Below are 20,315 nucleotides of genomic sequence, written 5' to 3' on the forward strand. Positions count from 1 at the left end.
TGGTTTATAGTGCTTCTTTATTGGAACAAGTGGAGTACTTGGGTTGTGTGATCACCGATGATGGGGTAAGCACTGATAGGGCTAAAGTTGAGGCCATGGTAAATTGGCCCAAGCCAAGTTCTGTTAAGAGTCTACGTGGATTCCTTGGGCTTACTGAATATTACCGTCAGTTTATCCAAAGCTATGAAATTATTTGTAAGCCCTTAACATCATTACTCAAAAAGGGAGGTTTTGTGTGGAGTATAGAATCAACCAAAGCCTTTGAAGCTCTGAAAGAAGCCATGAGTAGAGCACATGTCTTGGCCTTACCAGATTTCAAGTTATCATTTGTGGTTGAAGTCGTTGCTAGTGGGTGGGGAGTTAGGGTTATGCTTTCCCAAAATAACAGATTCATTGCCTATATGAGTCAAGCTTTAAGTCAAAAGCATCTTGGGTTATCCACCTATGAGAAGGAATTGATTTCCATTCTACTGGCTGTTGAAAAATGGAGACATTACCTCCAACCCAATCACTTCATCATTCGGACATACCACTTTAGTCTTAAATTCCTCAGAGATCAACGTATCACCACCTCTTTACAATATAAAGGAGTAATAAAACTGATGGGCCTCAGTTATGAAATACATTATCGGCAGAGAAAAGAGAACATTGTAATTGATGCGTTGTCTCGAAGGGAAGAGGAAATTTCAAGAGTTAATCAAGAAAAAGAAGCTTTATGTTTGGGTCTCACTTTGATCCAACCCATGTGGGTGCAAGAGGTAATAAACATCTATACAGGGGATCAAGAAGCCCAAGACATAATCTCACAACTGATTATTGGCTCACAAGCAGTGACTAATGCGTCTCTACAATTTGGTTTGCTAAGGTTTCAAGGGAAATTGTGGATTGGAAATCAGTTGGGCCTTAGGCTAAAACTAATCCAGGATATGCATTCTTCTACTTGGGGTAGACATTCGAGGATTCACTAGCTGTACTAGAGTAGTTTGGTAGTGCCTTTTGAACCAAAGAAGCTCACCTTTTCCGAAAGGCGAACAACCTGCTTTGCACCTGAATCCTGTCTATGAGTATAGCAATCCTTTGAATCTTTCCTAATCCACTTTCTCTTTTTCTTATGCCTTGGGAACCCAGTCTTTAGGAGAAGCGCATGCCTCTCATCGTCTTAGAAGCACTCGCAGTTGTTTGAGTCGTTGCGTTAGGGCAATACAACTACGAGAACCAGTCGTCCTAACGATACAACATACCAAAGGCTTAAAGCTCTATTCTATTGGCCAAGGATGAGCAAGGATGTAACATCTTTCATACAAGAATGCGAAATTTGCCCAAGAAATAAAGATGAAAGTGTGGCTTATCCTGGGTTACTATAACCATTACTAATTCCCGAAAAAGCTTGGGAGCATATTTTCATAGATTTTATAGAAGAATTGCCCAAATCACAAGGAAAAAAGTCATCTTGGTGGTGGTTGACAGGTTTATTAAATACGCTCACTTTATTGCATTAAGTCATCCTTACACTGCTGCCCAAATTTCCCAGATATTCCTTGATTAGGTTTTTAAACTACACGGAGCTCCTTGTTCAATTGTCTCTGATCGAGATCCAATTTTTGTTAGTTTATTTTGGCAAGAACTCTTTAAGAACATGCAAGTACAGTTGAAATTAAGCTCGGCCTACCATCCCCAAATAGACGGACAAACGGAAAGATTGAATCGGTGTCTAGAGTCTTATCTTAGATGTATAACTAGGCAAAGACCCAAAGAATGGGGAAAATGGTTAGCACTGGCTGAGTTTTGGTATAATACTAATTTTCAGACAGCCATCAATATGACCCCTTTTAAGGCTCTTTACGGGTATGATCCACCATTGCCCAGCTTCGAGCTGATTGCACAATCGAAGGTTGAATCCGTGGATCAATTGCTGAAAGAAAGGTAGGTGGTAAACAGACAATTGAAGGACAACTTAGTCAAAGCTCAAGCTCGAATGAAATAGTATGCGGATAGTAAGAGAAGCGAACAGACCTTTGAAGTGGGGGATTTAGTATTTATCAAGCTGCAGCCATATCGTCAAACTTCAATAGCTTTGAGGAAGAATCTGAAGTTGGCCTCCAAGTATTTTGGTCCCTACCCAGTAATCAAAAAGATCAGCCCAGTGGCCTACGAGATCCAATTGCCAGCTGAATCGCATATTCACCCGGTGTTTCATGTGTCGCAATTGAAGAAGAAGTTGGGGCCGAAGGAAATTTCTGCTAAAGAACCTCTTTTTAGCACTCCTGAAGGGCAGATTATTTCAGAATCAGTGGCTATCTTAGATCGGAGAATGGTCAAGAGAGGAAATCGCGTTGTAACCCAAGTTTTAGTGCAATGGGCTAATTTAGCTTCGAAAGATGCAACCTGGGAGGATTACACCTTTCTTGCTTCGCAATTCCCTGGATTTCAACCTTGATTATCAAGGTTCTCGAAGGGGAATGGGATGTTGTCTAATGAGGCTGTCTAAGTCATTCAAAGAGAAGGATAATCAAGACTGATGATTGCGTGGTTGAATTATCATTTAAGGAAAGTTGTGTAATTAATTTTAAGTCCTTTAATTTTAGTATTTGTAATAGAATCTCTAAGTAATGTCATAGCCTGGAGGTGACACATGTTTGTCCTTTATTTTAGTGTCGTTATGGGGTGGTACAATAGTTGTTGGTTTCTCATTGGAAGGGAATTTAGTCACAACTGTAGCTATCATAGTATATATCCTTGCCTCATCAGTGTAACTATCATCAGAGAAATGGCAAAGCTTATTTAATTTTTCCTTCTTGTTCAATTTTTTACAATTCCTTTTATATTCTCGGTAGCTGTATCGCTACATGCACCTATACTTGTGCCACCTTGTAATTCTGATCCCTGTATTTAATGAAGTTTCATCCAGACACATTAACTTAGTCAAAACATGTATTTACTCCTTCAACATTACGTGTTGGTCACTCGCCTAACATGGAGAAAATATCATGTCCACTTTAGATAAAACAATGCCACATCTTTATTTATTTAAATCATTACTCTTTATGAGACATCTGACTGGGTTACTTTAAATCAATCTTCAGAGCATAATTTTTAATAATATTTCAAATCCATCCCTATCTTCATATGTTGTCGGCGACCTTTATCACCGGAAAACAATCGGAAAATTGGAGTCGCCTTCACCGTTTGCTCTCTTTCCTCCTTTCTGAGCACAATCTTAAACCCCAATTCTTATACATAAAACTCTTCAATTTTGATAAAAAAAATTATCTTGCTTCATCTCCTTACTCTCATTATTTTAGGTAAAATTCAGCTTACTAGTGTAATCTTAGAATTTATAGAGATACAAAAAGGGGCAACAACTAGCGGGCAGCTTACCATCACTACAATATAAAGGACTACATTGCTGGAAGTATTTTACTGCCGACCACCATAAAGCAAAACCAGATCATTGGAAAATAATCACTAGCGGACTCTACCACCTATTTCTCCACTCGCCAGACTCCTTTGGAAAACCCATGACCATAATGGACTGATGAACACGAAAATTACTTGGTCATTGCTTCTTGATATTTTTAAAAACTTTAACCTCATTAACAGATATGTTTATTTAGCTTCCCTAAAAGAAAATTCTTCTCCTTTTATACTATTAATTTTGTTGCTAACTATCCACAAATGGTAGAGGGGTGGGGTGGAGGATGGGGGGAGTTACGATAGGAAAGAGTGGGGAGAAACATGGGAAATCAGGCCGAAGGGTTGGGAAACGGGTAGAGATGCTTGGGTTGAGAAATTAGTTTACTCTTTTTCTCTTTTATGGTTATTCTTTATTATTTTTAAATCAAAATAAATATATCCACTCTCCTTTTTAGAGCGTGTAACCACTCAGTTTTCTGACTCAGCAAAATAAATGATACATAAGCTCAATCAATGGCCAGAGAGGTTTAAAATACATGTTTTGACTGAGTTCAGGTGTCTAAATAAAATTTCATTAATTACAAGAACCGGGATAACAAAGTGGCACAAGTATAGGTGTCATTTAGGCTATTCTGCCTTATATAAATAAGTACACCGTGAATAGAAACTAGAAGACTCGTCTCCATGGGTATGCTACTGATGAAACGATGAGTTTGCAATTTTTTGTTTTCCTTTTAAAAAATAGAAATAAATAGAAACACAAAAGTAACTTACAGGAATGTGCCGTCTAAATTTTGATCACAAGACTCATTAGCTCTTTTGGTGTAACAATGAGAGATGGTTATGTCCTTTTACAACATTGACAACTGTCTGAAACCTTATTTGTCGGGAAATTAAAAACTTTTCTCTAGAAAAAACAGCAGTAAGTAAATCCTTTTAACCTTTTAAGAATAAAAAACAATATCACAATTACCTCTTTAATGAGGTAGAGATCCAACTATTTTGAGCTAAAATATTTCAGTGGTCCCGGAAATTTAAAGATCGGAATGATATATGAATAATACTTAAGCTTTTTTGACATTTTGTTGTTAATTTTCCCTCATTTTTGAGTTAAAAAGAAAGAAAAAAATGAATCAACACTATCTTTTTTCCTGTAAAGCATGACTAGTCATTAAATTTCAGCGAATTGTCCGTTGAATTCCACTATGTCAACTCATTAAAAAAATGTTTCTCACATTAAAAGCCAGCAAAAAACATTCTTGATATTAAGAAGAAGAAAAAAAAAAACATTATATTGAACATTACACGAAACTAGGAAAAGGTGTACTATCACCGACCCCAATATCCAGCCACCCTAGCTATAAATAAAACTAGAATACAAAATGTAAAGCAAGAGGAATAAAGATTAATTAATACCTTGTATATCAAAAGTAAAAATACCCACTTTGCTTCGAAGGATAAAGATACTTTGATCAAAGGACTTTCATAAACTTTTTTACTTAAAAAGTAGTAAATATGCAAAGAACAAACAAATGGGTACATAAAGTGCAAAAGAAAAGAATCTTTTCTTTTTGATCATCCATTGTTGCGAGAGGCATTAAATTTAGCCCATGATAATATTATTCTTTTGAATTTAGTCCAACTTGTCCATTTGTCATCTCTAATCAACGTTGATTAATACTTTGGGAGAGAGCACTCTATGGGAAGATTATTTTGAAACCGTTGATTGTCCATGCAATAATCATATGTCAAATGATATTTTCTAACCCATTTGAACAACCTTCTTTGAGTCCATGTCAAAGTGCTGAATTTCTCCTTATTCCACCAATTATTTTCACTTTCTCCTCTGCAAAATCTTGCATTTCCTTTCCAAACACAAGCATCAATTGTGTAATCTCCTAAAGAGGCTATAAAGGGTGCTTTTGACCAGTCAATTTTTGTTTTTCCACCATCTGTTGCCCATGTTTCTCCATTCCATATGCTAAGTTGGAGTCCCATTGGTTGCCAACGAGGATATTTAGCTCCTTTATCTGCATGGTTTCTGTACGTTCTAATAGGTACCCGATCAACCATAAACCTGCCCGAAAATCATAGAGTTTGTTCACCTTATTAGATGTCTTATCATTTAATATTAGAATGAAGTAAATCCGAAATAGAGCGAAACGTACACACAGATTAACTTAAATAGCCGTCCATCTAGCTGTTTAAACTAAAAATAACCGGTGAATATATAGTATATGTATAATTCATGTGTAACATGTATATAATCTTTATAACCAGTGTATAATCTATGTATACTGGCTCGAAAAAAAATAATCAGTTAAACCAGCTGGTTATTTGTGTAAAAGATCCCTTAATTATATATTCAACTCCAAATAGTTTGGGACTGAAATATTGTTTATATATGTGTGTGTGTGTGAGTTTTTTAAAAAAAAGGTTAAAATATGCCTCAGAGATGGATCATGGATGCAGTATATAATGAATGGATTAAACTTCTATATATATCTTCGATACAGAGGGCGTGTGTATATATATAAAAAATTACTATAATTTCAATAAATAGTAAATTCTGAACTCACTATTTTGAAAGTGTATTGGGTTTGGAATGAGTACCTAAGAGTTGAATTTGATCGAATTTAAATCCTAGATTTACCTTGACGCGAAACTGTAAGAAGAAAATTAAAGGCTTACACAATTTGGTGAAGGTTCCACAAAATAGAATAAGTGTGGAAGTCTTGTGTTGGATCAAACCACAAGTTGATTCTCTGTTCTCTATCGTCCAACCCATCGACATATACATTCGTTTGAAGAGTATAAGGTTTCCCTGGAACATTTCCCAGAAACTCAAAATCTACCTCGTCGCGATTTGGTTGATACGAAGTTAACTGCATATAATTCCAAATTAATCAATTAGAGGAAAAATAAAGTTTTAAAAAAAAGTTAAAATTTAAGAAGAACGAGAATTTTAGTATCCGCATGCATACATAAAATGCCACGACCGTGCCTGCGGAATTTCCTGGTATCAACTTAATTTTCATGTCGAATTGACCAAACAAGTACGTATCATTTGAAGCAATCCCTGAACCTGAAGATAATGAAACGAAAAATCAAGAAAATATTATCAAACGTTATGTTCTTAGCCACAAAAAGAAAAACTAGAGATGTAGAGATTTTGCATTTTTAGTTACCAGATTCCTTATCAAATATCAAGCTTCTTGTATGGCCATCTGCAGAAGTATTTACATGGTTAGGGGACCAAGTGATGACGGGAAAATCCTTATTGAAATCTCCTGTTGAAACTATGGAAGCTAATGAAATATGAAACAAATAAATAAAAGCAGTGACAAAGAAAACAAGTGTAGAGAAGTTATTCATATTTTCTCCTTGGAAAAATATCAAGACTGGAGGATGAGGGAATATGTGTAATTGAGATAATAATATATAGGTATTGAATGGAAAGCTGGTGAGACGAGAAAGAAGAGAAATGATAAGATTTTCGTTTAAGCAAGAATATCTTTAATATGAAGCAAAGGAGTAGTATCAAACCTAGCTGTTTTAATAATATTTTTTTTAGAATTTAGACCTACTTTCTTTATTCGCCTCAACGATTAAACCCTAAAAAAGGTTTTAGCTTATGACTTCATATTACTTCTGAAGTATGCTTATTGTACCCAAAATGGTAGTTTGATAAAGAAACAAATTGAATTTCAATAATGTGATCTGGATTTGTTAGGTGCTTTACAGCTTTGGACCCCATTTTCAATATGATATAATTCTTAAAGGGTTTAAACTCTAATAACTTATATATGCACCGCATCAAAAATATTGTGTTCCGATAAACACCGCTGTCATTGTACATTGGCAATTTAAAAAAAAGTTACATGACTAGAGTAGCTTAACCCATTATAATATGTTATTACCATTTTTATCAGTCATACAATTAATATTGATCACAAAAATTTATCTGTAATTATATAAATAATTTGATTGTATAAATATTTTATCGCCACTAAACCATAGAACTTATACTTAATAACTTTATATAACAATGCAAAAATCTTAGTTCATGATTCTCTTTAAAGTCTAACAAGCAGAAAGTTTAATTAGGAGAGTATGAACTGATAATAATTAATACTAGCTGTTCTAATTTTTTCCTTTTTGCTTTTCCCATCATGCTTTCTGTTGAAGGTATCTTTACATGGAGTATTTCTTATTCACTTGTCTGAAATAGAACTAAGAATTATTCCTTCCCTCCTTTTGGGTCTTGATTGGTTAATATGTGTTCTCGTCTATCTCAAAATTTGAGGCCAATTTGGAACCTTTTAATATCGTCTACCACAACTCATATATCCTAATTAATATTAATTATAGTTTAAGAATATGATAATCATTACATAATTTACCTGGTCACGTCATTCTGAAGATTTCAACCACATAACTAATAATGCATAATCACTCTATAATTAGGATTATGACTGCTACTTTACTACCAACCCGTGACCCCTAGCCCCAGGTTTTCCCTTTTTAGTTATCTTTGGTGCCAATTATGTGGAGAAGAAACGAGTTGAGTTTTATTCAATCTTGTTTTCTAGAAAATGATATGTTTGGATTAAGCTTAATTTGAAATTATTGGTCCTGTCTGTGCTGTAAGAATTACAACAGCAACAACAAAATAAATAAATAAATAAATAAACCGAGTGTAATCCCATAGATGTAGTCTGGGCTGTGCTGTAAGAATTAATTTAGTAAAATAGCCTTCTGCTTTATTTTATTTTTTCACCCAAAATAAGCAACTGCATATTGTCATATTTTAAAAAAGAAAGAAAGAAGAAGAACAAAAGTAACTGTTAATTGGTAAGATAATGGAAGAGGTAACTGCTGCTTTAATCCAAATCAATATGATTATGATTTCTGCACAAATAGCCGTCCATATTCATTGTTTATTTTTTCTAGCCATATACATAGATTATACATTGATTATACATCATTATACACATGTAATACATATATATATATTATACCTCCATTGGCTATATTTGATTTAAGTGATTGAATGGGCGGCTATTTGGATTAATTCTTCTAAATATAAATCAAAAGGCAAATTCTTTTGATAGTGGACCTATAGGTTAAACTTTTGAAGAGTTAGATTACTTCAAAGGCTTTTTTAGTTTTTGTCAGCTCCAAGTTTTGATCGTAGAAAAGACTTCAAATTGTGTGGGTAGCCACTTTTAAAGTGGTATTTACTTTTTATCCAGCATTTTTAATGCTTAGCAATAGTAACCACTAGTCTATTAAAGTTAATATGAAAAGACGATGTTACCCTTTCTTCTATCTCTTTTCTCTCCATGTTCTCTTCCTTGCCAGTGTACCTTAGTTGTTTTTACTCATATATCTACAACTTTCTTTCCAATAAAATTCATGTTTTAACTTTCAAATACTCTCTTATACTTCAGCTCTAAGTATACTTTTTTCTTGGTCTTCGGCAAAACGGTGTCTAATGCCTACTTATTTTTTTCAATATTTCAATTTAACAGCGGAGAAAAAATGGCGAGCCAAAATGACGGAAAAATGAGGTTGTTATTGGGACTAACGTGATAAAATGAGAATCTGCAGTGTGAATATTAGTTGGTCAATTTTAAGCTCAAAAGTTAAGGACAATAGGTATTGAACTTACAGTTACAAGTTCAAAAGTTAAGGACAATAGGTCCTTAAGTCCTGAACTTAGACTAACAAGCTCAAAAGTTAAGGACAATAGGTCCTGAACTTAGGCTAAGAAGCCCAAAAGTTAAGGACAATCGATCCTAAACTTAGGCTAACAAGCCCAAAAGTTAAGGACGATAGGTCCTGAACTTAGACTAACAAGTTCAAAAGTTAAGGGCACTTGGTTCTGAACTTACAGTTACAAGTTCATGGTCCTGAACTTAGACTAACAAGCTCAAAAGTTAAGGACAATAGGTCCTGAACTTCGAGTTCCAAGTTCAAAAGTTAAGGACATGTAGTCCTAAAGTCCTGAACTTAGAGTCACAAGTTCAAAAGTTAAGGACACTTGGTCCTGAACTTTATGAGCAGAAGTGTGTTTTCGTCCGGGCAGGCAAAGTTTATTAAAGCAGTGACTAAAGACTAAAGACATTTTAAACAGTGGCTTAAAAGTAAATATATGTATTATTAGTGTTTAACCGCGCACTTTTCCCTGGAAAATACTGGCCTTCACCTTTTGGTTCTTTAAGTCTCAAACATGCAGACGTCTGAAAATAGGCATATCGTTCTGTGCAGGTTGTGAATTCAGCCCATGATCTCTGGGCTTCTGGTCGGGTAAAATTTAATTAATAGCCACTTTCCAACCCCTTGTAAATTTTAATTGAAAAATAATCAATATAATGGAATTTCAAATTTTACAAGTAAAATTTCAGGAGGTCCAAAACTCCATGACTATCTATTTTTCCAATACAGTGCTGAAAAGTGGCTAGCCCTCGCTATCACTACCTTTTGATCATACTAATAACTTGTTGCCAACTTTGATATTGTGGCAACTAATTGGTATGGCTATTTGAACATAATATACTAACATGGGAGATCGAAAATTTTATTAAATTGATTTTATTTTTATTTTTTTTAAAAAAAACAGACACTTTTATAGTTTAAGATTTTTCATATGGTAATGACGAGCTTAAATTTACTTGAGTTTTTAAGAAATTGTTGAATAACATATGACCTATATAACACTTCTACATTTGAATTATCTTACTGCGACTCAAAGTGCTAGAATGAACTAAAAGTAAGATTAGAATAAAATAAACATAGGATAACCGATAGTAGTAGACTAGTAGTTTAGTTTCTCATATTGCTATCTATCTCGCAATATAGTTCTAAAATGATAATGTACAAATGTAATTTTCGAGTTCAGGAATTGTAAGCATGTGGGGTAAATATAATAATTCGTGTAGGTAAAATGCAATGAATTTCTTGTCGCCCTAAATCTTTAGCTTAATTACCATGATAATATTCGTCATGTGTTGCAAACTTTTCAAGCACAAATCTTTGACCAACCATTTCTTTACTAGAGTAAACAAAGAGAGCAGAACTCCTATTTATATGAAAAAGTATCCCTATAGGCTATAGCCAAGATTTTTTTATTATTTGTCAACCAATAATAACAAGAATATACAAAATAATGAATCAGAAATTCTCAATCTGATTACATAAAGTGGTCCTTATAAACATTTGGACTAATAAAAAGGAGTGTGGTTGAGGCAGACCTCATTTTAGACATGTAACTCCCTTAATCTTAAGCCAAGAGTTGTAAAATTCATCAATTTGTCAAACTTTGGTGATGTCTTCTAAGAACTTCTAAAGCAGTATGTAAAATAATTGTAGCTCTAATTAACTTGCAAGTTTAGACCAAAACCATTTCAAAGCGGAGTAACATTTAACTCATTCATTATGCGACAAACATATTTAATACGTACCTAACTAGTTTTATGTATGCCACGGTACTAGATAGTACATAGTTGTGTATGAAATTTCTTTTCTTTCTTTTATGTATCCACGAGAAATTCGGAAAAAATCGTCCAAAAAAATCGACCAAAGTAAGTCGGTAATAGCCAATAACTGTCTAAAATGCGACCATTAAAGTGTGGTCGGTATTTTAAAGATCGGAAGGGCATACCAACCAAAGTTGGTCGGAAATTACCGACCAACTTTGATCAGTCAATTAAATTCAAAAAAAAATTGCCGAAAAAACGACCAAATTGGTTGTTTTTTTCCAACTAAAGTCGATCAGTATTTTAATTATATAATTAAAATATGCACCATCTGGGAATCGAACCAGGGTCTATAATGTGGCAGGATACTATTCTACCACTAGACCATTGGTGCATTTTATTTTAAGACTATCTTTTATTTTATTTATACTCTTTATTGTATTTTCGTACAAAAATAACCGACCAATGTCGGTCGGTTTTATTAAAAAATAAAATTACCGACCGAGTTACGGTCAGTTTTTTGAAATGATCGGCCGAATTAACCGACCGATTTCGGTCAGTTTTATTAATATTAATTTTAATTTATTTTAAATGAAAACCGACCAAAGTTGGTTGGTTTCTTGAAAAATAAATTTTGCGGGAATCAAAAATAATTTCTCACATTTTTGCGCCAAAGAAAACCGACCAAAAGTTGGTCGGTTTCGTAAAAAAAAATTAAAAATAAAATATTTTGAAAAATTGATCGACTTTATTAGGTTTTTTGACCAACCAACAGTGGTCGGTTTTTGCCGAATTTCTTTTATGGATACAAATTAAGAATGATAGTAATCTGTATGTATAAGTGTATCTCATTAATTAGTTTTATGTATAGGTTTTTCTGTAGTAAGCTTATTTTGTAGGGAATCTTATATAAATGTCCCAAATAAATTCCCATTTATCAACCTCTAGCTGTTGTCACACCTCCTTTTTAGCCCGCGCCACCTTAAAAGGGCGCGGAAGGGAGTTTTTTCCAATTAAAGGACAATCGAAACAGGATTTATTTATTTATTCAGAGTCGCCACTCGGAAGATTTAGGGTGTCCCAAGTCACCAATTTAATCCTGAATCGAGGAAAATATTCGACTTTCCAAATGAAGTCTGCGAACCAGAAATTCTAAGTAAGGAATTCTGTTGACTCGAGGGAAGGTGTTAGGCACCTCCGAATCCCGTGGTTCTAGCACAGTCGCTTAAACTGTTGTAAGGGCTAAAATATCTGATTTTAATACCTGTTCAAAAACTATAGTGCAATTTCAATTTTTAACCGCTTTATTGTTATTATTATTTTTATAGAGAATTGCAACATCGTAAAAATATATCTCAAACCACGTCACATCAATGTACCCGTGGTTATCGACATATTTTGACTCTGTTGAGATTTGGATTTGGGTCACATAAATGTGCACCCGAGTTTTAAGAAAATTAAATTATTAAAGGCGTGCCTAAAGCGATTAGCGTATCATTTACTTTGGGTAAGGCCGTGAGAGTTTGCTAAACGGTCCATTCCGAAGTCTAAGCAATTTTAAAGTAAATATTTACCGAGGGCCCCGCAATTTTTATATTTTTACTCGGCGAGGCTCATCTCATTCTTTTTAAAAGAACGGCCATAAAGCGACTACATTTCTATTTAGGTTGTTCTCTAAAATAAAAGAAAATGATCCTAGTTAATTACATTCTAAAAAAAACGTGACATATTAATTGCTAGATTAAGACAAATGTTATTGGAAGAGAAGATTACTGAAATTGAAATTATAAATAAAATGCAACATCGACAAATAACATATTCAAAAAAAACTAATTAACCTATAGCTAGATTAAACTCGCATGGTTAGACGAATTGATTCATTGGGACTAAATGCTTTTCAACTATTTGAAACTAAACCCACCTTAATTACTGATGCTTACAAAAGTTTGTTGAAGCTAACTCGTTAACTTGGATAACCTATTGGATTAAGGTTCTTATCCTTTCTACATTGAATCGCGCTTCAAATATGTCAAGCCTACGGATTCTATAAAATTAATGGCCTTTTTATTTCTGCCTAAAACTGGCAGAACTAAACCTATTCAAACAATTATCCCTTCAAACCAAACAAATCCCCCTTTTAAACAAACGAGCTGCCTGAATCAAACATTAATACCTAATTCACACAATTAGTCCAAATTTATGCCTTAACTAGGTTTATCAGCAGGTTCACGATTAACTTGTTATTTCATACTGATGCCGGCTCCAATTAGGATTACCTAAACTTGTTTAATTCTAATAACTCAATATACTTAATTCGAAATGAAATAGAATTCTAACTAACATACACTGGAAAGCTATTAATAGTTTACAAATTACAGTTTATAATCAAAAGAAAATACTTCTAGCCAAATATGAATTCCATCGTCCATGTTCTTAATTTAAATTACAAAGATAGATTATACATCTGCCTATCATTTGACTATTAAACATGCAAATACAAATTAAATACTTGACTACTTGAGTATTCCTTTTCACTACAACAGCCGCATCACAATGATTCGAAAGTGTACCTGATAGTAGAAACAGAAGAAGAAAGTGAAGATCAGTAGACCAATAGCTAACAACAGCGACAATCAGCATCAAGCAGTACAACAACAACCAGTAAACCCAGCTCAAACGAAACTGAAAACCCAGCAGTACCAAAATGAAACAGAGACAGATGCAAGGAAACAATAGTTTCTGATTTTCAAATACTTAGGAACAGCAGCCTGACAACTCTTAGTGCAAAAGTTCAAACTCAACACTCTAACTCTTAATCTAAAAGTTCTGATTTTTTTCTGAATTTGTTTCCACTCCTTTTCCAGTATTTCAGATTTTTCTCTCTTTCAGTCTGCTTCCTCCTGTCCAGCCCTTCTCCTCTCTTTATACAAGTATCCTTTTTTTCCCTAGGTGCTGCCCGACCCCTCTCTTCTTTGAAAAATCAGAATTTTTCCACTCTCTGCCACTAAGACTGCCATTTTCACTTAAACAGCCCCCATTACCTTTTGTTCCCCATTAATGTATTAGTTAATACCCCCATTAACAAAACACTAATACTAAAATATAAACTTAACTGTTTCAATCCCAAATTGCCCCTGAAAACCCTTAATATTACTGCCCTCCTAACACAAACACTACTGCATCACAACTTTTTAAATCTGAAATTTGTTTTCAACTTTAACCAAAATTTGAAAATTAGACCTGACTTTCAACTGTACCCAAACTTATTTCTGATTACTGAAGGACTAAGGTTAGAAATTAATTGGAACAAATGAACTTGGAATTAAATCAATCTAGACTTAACACAACATAGAACTTAAATAAATAAACAGGCTGTTTCAATCAGCATTAACAGGAACATAGATTTATAATAAAATAACTAATCGACGAACTTAATTGAATCGATTACACACATTGCAACTCATAGCGATTATAGCAAACAGAAACAATGCTAGAATTTGATCAAATAAACGGGTCTAGTGGAGATGAGATAGAATTAAGTAAAAGAAAAATAGGAAAATTATATAGATTATTACAACAGGTAAGATGTACATAGAATACAAAAGAAATGCAGGAAAAATACCTCTAAATCTTCACCCCAAAATACGTCCTAATCTTGAACTGGATTTGACCTTTCTTGAGGTCGAACGGACTTTAATCGAAGCATTCTCAATTGAGAATACCTCGATTAAAGTCTATTATACCCCAACCCTTCCTTTAATTTTAGACAGATTCCATGATTAGGGTTCTTGAGGGTCTGATTTGGGATTTGAACCTTTCTGGTCAGATTCGAACCAAACCAAGTTTGGTTTGGTTACGAGTGAGGTCAGGAGAGTGACTGGTGTGATTTTGGGGTACATTAGGGTAGTTTTAGGTTTTGCTCGAATCTTCGAATAAAGATTCGAGCAGTTCCAGGAAGATTCGACCTAAACTACTACCGGATCCATAATGAGGATGGTCAGGAGAAACCATGGTGTTGATTTGGAAGCCATCGGAGAAAGTTGGGTTTTCAGACCAAACTTTGATCGAAGATTCGAGGTGTTGGGGCCTGATTCTAGGGAAACTAACATCAGATCTGGAAAGAGGATGTCATGGGGAAGCTATAGTGTTAAGATGGGGTCATTTGGACCACCGGAACCGCCGTGAGGCGATTTACGGTTGGCGGTGCACGGTGGTTGACGGTGGGGATATGTTTGGTCTTTGAAAGTCAGAGACGAAGGTGGGAAAGGGGGGTATGGCTTTGGGGGGTGGGGTAAGGATTTAGGCTTATATAGTGGGGTGAGGATTTGACATAGGCCGTTGGATCAATGGAAATTAATGGCCAGGATCAGTTCATTTAAAGGGGACGATGTCGTTTCGAGGTAGTGCTGGGGCGGTCCGGGTATTGGGGTGATGGGTCGGGCGAAGGAATGGGTAAAGGTTGAATGATCTGGACCGTTTGATCAAGTGAGATCAAAGACCCAAATTGAGAATGATGAAACGACGTCGTTTGGATTAGTTGCGGGTGGACTGGATTTGGCCGGGTATAGAGAAAGTTTTGGGCCTGATTTTTGGTTTAAAGTTTTTTTTGGCCCAGATCTGATTGGCCCTATGTTTTTAATTCTTTTTATTTTCTTCTTTTAATTAACACTTTAACAAAAATTCTAAAAATAAAAATAAAAAATGTAAAACCAAAATCAAACTACAAAATATTAACTCTTATCAACAATTATCACATAAGTAAAAATATTTAAAAATAAAATCACACGATGGCACACTTTAAATGCATATTTTCTTCTTTTAAAACCAACTATGGTTTATTTAATTCCTAAATATTTTTATATTTTATTTATCCTTTTATATAAACTAATGATTAATTAATTATGAAAATGCAACATTAATTCCTAAATGCACATGTACCTATATTACTATTTTCTGTATTTTTCTTTAATTAGAATAAAATAAACATGTACAGATAAAATGCACGAAAAATTCAAAATCGTATACAAAGAAAAATTATTTATGATTTCTTTTGGAGTAATTCTTGTGAGGCAAAAATCACGTGCTCACAGCTGTTAATTATAGCTATTATCAAAACTACCCAATCATATATAAAAATTAGTGTATTTGTCCGCACTTCGCGCGTTCATTAAATATATATATATATATATATATATATAATTTGTTTATAAAAATTAAATAAAATTAGAAAAATTAAATATAATGACACTATGGTTGCAAGTTCCATATCTTCAACATTATACATGTCACAAGTTTGTCATGAAAGGATACAATTCCCCACAACTATAAAGGGATTAATCTGTATATGTAAAGTTAATATGTATTTCTTAATCAATTATCTCTTTGATTTTCTAAAAAGTTGAAGAAGTTTTAAGAAATATGTGTTCTTTTTAATAGAATAATAAATATCTTTATTTAATTAATATATGCATATATAAGTTTACTTTTTTTCTTAGTCTTGTTCAATGTTTCTCCTTACATAAAAAAGAATGTAAAATTATAATACAGATAAAAAAAAATTAAAATACAACAAAAGAAGTTTGCACATGATGAAACAATAATTAAAAAAAGGAAGTTGCACCTACTTGGACCGTTGGTTGTTTCTATCTTGAAAAATACAACAATTTCGTAAAGGAAAAGATGATTTTTTTAGATGTGATCATCTCTTTTAAGAGACTTGTAAACTCAATTCTTGTCCTCCATAGTCGCCTGAAGATGGTTTAATATATTTAAAAAAAATAGAAAAATAAAAGATCCGATCTTACGTATTGCAATGAATTCTTGCATGATTTCTTTTTCACGGTTCTTGCTTTTATCACTTCTGTCACACCTCCTTTTTCCGCCCCCGCGAGGGGTGAAGGAGATTTTTCCAATTAAAGGACAGTCGAAACGGGATTTGTTTATTTATTTCAGAGTCGCCACTTGAGAGATTTAGGGTGTCCCAAGTCACCAATTTTAATCCCGAATCGAGGAAAAGAATGACTCTATATTACAGTCTGCGTACCAGAAATCCGGATAAGGAATTCTGTTAACCCGGGAGAAGGTGTTAGGCATTCCCGAGTTCCGTGGTTCTAGCACGGTCGCTCAACTGTTATATTTGGCTTATTTATCTGATTTTAAATACAATATGAACTTATGTGCAAATTTTATCTTTCAACCGCTTTTATCCTTTGCTGTTATTTTTATCAAGAATTGCAACGTTATAAAAATGTATCTCGAACCACGTTACAATCAATGTACCCATGGTCGTCGACACACTTTGACTCCGTTGAGATTTGGATTTGGGTCACATCAATGTGCACCCGAGTTTAAGGAAATTAAATTATTAAAGGCGCGCCTAAAGCGACTAGCGTATTTATTTTGGGTAGGATCGTGAAATTTTACTAAACGGTCCATCCCGAAGTCTAAACAATTTTTAAAGCAAATATTTACTGAGGGCCCCGCAATTTGTATTTTATTTGGCAAGGCTCATCTCATTCTTATTTTTTTTAAATGAATTTGCAACGTCATGGACACGCATCTCGAATCACGTCACAATCAATGTACCCGTGATTGGAAACACATTTCGACTCCGTTGAGAATTGGATTTGGGTCACATAAATGTGCACCCGAGTTTAAGAAGGTAAGATTTATTAAGGCGCGTCCTAAAGAGTCTAACGTATTGTTATTTTAGGAAGAGGCCGTGAAGGTTCATTAAACGGCCAAATCCAAAGTCTAGTCAATGGTTATGTATTTTATTGAGGGCCCCGGCAGTTTGCGATTTATTTGGCGAGACTCGTCTCATTTTTATTTTAAAAGGATAAACCTATAGCGACTACATTTTTCTATTAAGTTCGTCTCTAAAATAAAAGAAAAATCTCCTAATTATTTACATGCTGAAAAACACAACTTATTAGTTATTAAGTTACGGCTAATGTGAACGGAAAATTGCGATCGCGTTTGTACAAGGAAAAACTGCTTTCATTCCATATTTTATTATTTGCTAGAACATGAGATAAATATACAATAATATCAAAACAGATTAACTATTCTTCGATTAATGTAAACTAACATTATTAGATGAAGAAAGTATACATATGCAACCTCATTATTCATTAATTAATCGGCTACATTTTTATACAAAGAGAGGAAAATTAATATTCAAACACAGATCCAAACAAAAGAATTCAACAGGAACAGGAGCCTGATTAATATTTTATTTTTCGCTTCAAGCCAAGAGTGTACAAATGTGTACATGGAAACAGCAGTACAAGAACAAAAGAAGTAGGAGTCAGCAATAGTAATAACGCGGCAACAACAGGTTCAGCAACACCGCAAAACCAGTAATAACCAGTAGAATAACCCAGCAACGGATTGAAAAATCAGCAGTGCCAAAGTGCAATCACAATCAAAGCAGAGAAGAGAAAAGATACGAGATGCAGTAGCTTCGGATTTTTGAATAACACTCGAAGAAAAACAAACAGAATTGTTCGAGTGAAAGTTCAAATTGTTTTTCTCTTTTACTATCACAAACTCTCTCAAGTATCTCTTAATAATATTCAAGTTCTAAAAACTCTCTTCTTTTTTCTCTCAAAAAAAAAATCCTCTCAAGGTTCAAGTTCTAGTCCCTTAATGTCAAGAATAGTCCTCTATATATAGCAAGACAAGTCTTCAATTCCCAACCCCAAAATTATTCCCCCAATGGCATGCTTTGTCCCACTACATAATGTTTTCTTTATTTTAAACTTTGTCCCCCATGCCTACATTAAATAAATACCACATTCCCAACCCATTACCATATGTCCCCCATGCTTATATTAAAAAAGTACAAGATTCCTCCCCATTATGTTTTGTCTTGTTCCCCATTATATTAAACAAGTACATCAAAAACCCCACCCCATTATATTTGTCCCCCATGCTTAACATAAAGAATCAAAATAATGTTCAATTACCAAACTACCCCTCCGACCTTATTGCAATTACAAATCTACCCCCGAATGCAATGCAATTTACCAAATTACCCTTCTGCTCTAAACAATCAATTAATCATAACTCAACCAAAATATAGTCAAGATGACCAATTTCTCAACAATCTTCAACAACAATTTACATGAACATGATGAACAACACAAACTCCAAATTAATGGAAATAAATCAACCATATCGGGAACCAATCCTGGTTAATTTAGACCATTAATGGATGAACAAAGAGACAATAATACAAACAACAATATGCATGATTCAAATTAAACTAACAAATCAAAGACAAACATAAACTCACATTAAATCACTGGATTTAAACATGAACTTCAAACCAAGACGAACATGAATTTAATCTATCTTTAAGCAACAAACATGACGGATTCTAACGATTCAAACAACATTAATATTTTCTGGAAAATACATAACACATGAAACAAATTGAAGAAATAACCAATTAAATTTCAATTTGGATCTAACAAACATTAAACTAACAAATATTCACTTAAACAACAATACAAACATGAAATAAACATGAAAAATAACTAATTAATCTTTCACTTGAAATCTGAAAAATTAATTTAACAAACAAATTAATGGCAGAACAGGAGCAGGTTTGGTTTAGACTCAAGGACATCGTTGAGGCAGCAAATGCAGTCGAAGCAACTGAAAAAGGGGTTGACGAGGACGACGAAGATGCAGCTGTAGCGACCATGATAATGGTCGTTTTTTGGTGGTGTTTGGATGAAGAACGAAGGAGGAGGTGACGATGGAGGTGGTGTTTGCTGGACTGCTTGGGCCGTGACGATGACGGGGAGGCAGCTGGAGGTGGAAGGGTCCGTTTGGTGGTGAAGCTGGTGAATGGCAGCAGCCATGGACGTTGGGTTTGTTTGAGAGTTTGGGGAAGATGAGGATGGAGGGGGGCGGGTAGTTTTTAGGTTTTCTTAGGGTTTTTTTTTTTGGTTTGTCTTTTGTTTTGTGTTTTGACAAAATGAAGAGTGGGTCTTGGGTCAATGGTTTAATGGGGCGGACCGGGTCGACCCGTGTGAAGTGGACTGGGTCGTGGACAATTGTTGGGGCCTGGGGTTGAAAATTGAAGAAGTGGCCCAATCCGATTTTTATTTGTATTTTTGTTATCTTTTCTTCTTTTATTTTCTAAAACTAAATTATAAGAATACTTAAATTATTATTAAGAACTAAATTAAGTTATAAAAGCGCAAATTAACTACCAATAACAATTAACGCACAATTAAGTAATAATTAAGCATAAAATTGTTCATTTGGACATTAAATGCTAAAAATGCAAAAGATACATATTTTTTGTATTTTTTTTAATTTTGATAAAACTAATTTAATTACTAACAATTATAGAATTAAATCCTACATGCCAATGCGATATAATTTTGTATTTTTTATTAATTT

The 20,315-nt window shown here is 34.0% G+C and overlaps 1 protein-coding gene across 1 annotated transcript; it reads right to left on the minus strand.

Annotated features, from left to right (window-relative positions):
- Positions 1 to 4,650: 4,650 nt before the first annotated feature.
- On the minus strand, positions 4,651 to 6,915 carry LOC107785210 (putative xyloglucan endotransglucosylase/hydrolase protein 10). The gene is made up of 4 exons (XM_016606450.2): positions 6,603 to 6,915; positions 6,399 to 6,499; positions 6,106 to 6,299; positions 4,651 to 5,491 (listed from the first exon to the last, which is right to left on the minus strand). Exons 1-4 carry the CDS (start codon positions 6,787 to 6,789, stop codon positions 5,089 to 5,091), a joined length of 885 nt encoding a protein of 294 aa, XP_016461936.1. The 5' UTR covers positions 6,790 to 6,915; the 3' UTR covers positions 4,651 to 5,088.
- Positions 6,916 to 20,315: the final 13,400 nt, after the last annotated feature.

Source organism: Nicotiana tabacum, chromosome 7, assembly GCF_000715075.1.
Source record: "Nicotiana tabacum cultivar K326 chromosome 7, ASM71507v2, whole genome shotgun sequence".
Classification (NCBI taxonomy): domain Eukaryota; kingdom Viridiplantae; phylum Streptophyta; class Magnoliopsida; order Solanales; family Solanaceae; genus Nicotiana; species Nicotiana tabacum.

Excerpts from the sequence above, each read along its gene's own strand:
- LOC107785210 (XM_016606450.2), bottom strand. The coding sequence starts at position 6,789 with ATGAATAACTTCTCTACACTTGTTTTCTTTGTCACTGCTTTTATTTAT. Across the intron at positions 6,300-6,398 it reads GCACGGTCGTGGCATTTTAT|TTAACTTCGTATCAACCAAA; the intron begins GTATGCATGCGG and ends AATTATATGCAG. Across the intron at positions 5,492-6,105 it reads TGGAACCTTCACCAAATTGT|GTTTATGGTTGATCGGGTAC; the intron begins GTAAGCCTTTAA and ends ATTTTCGGGCAG.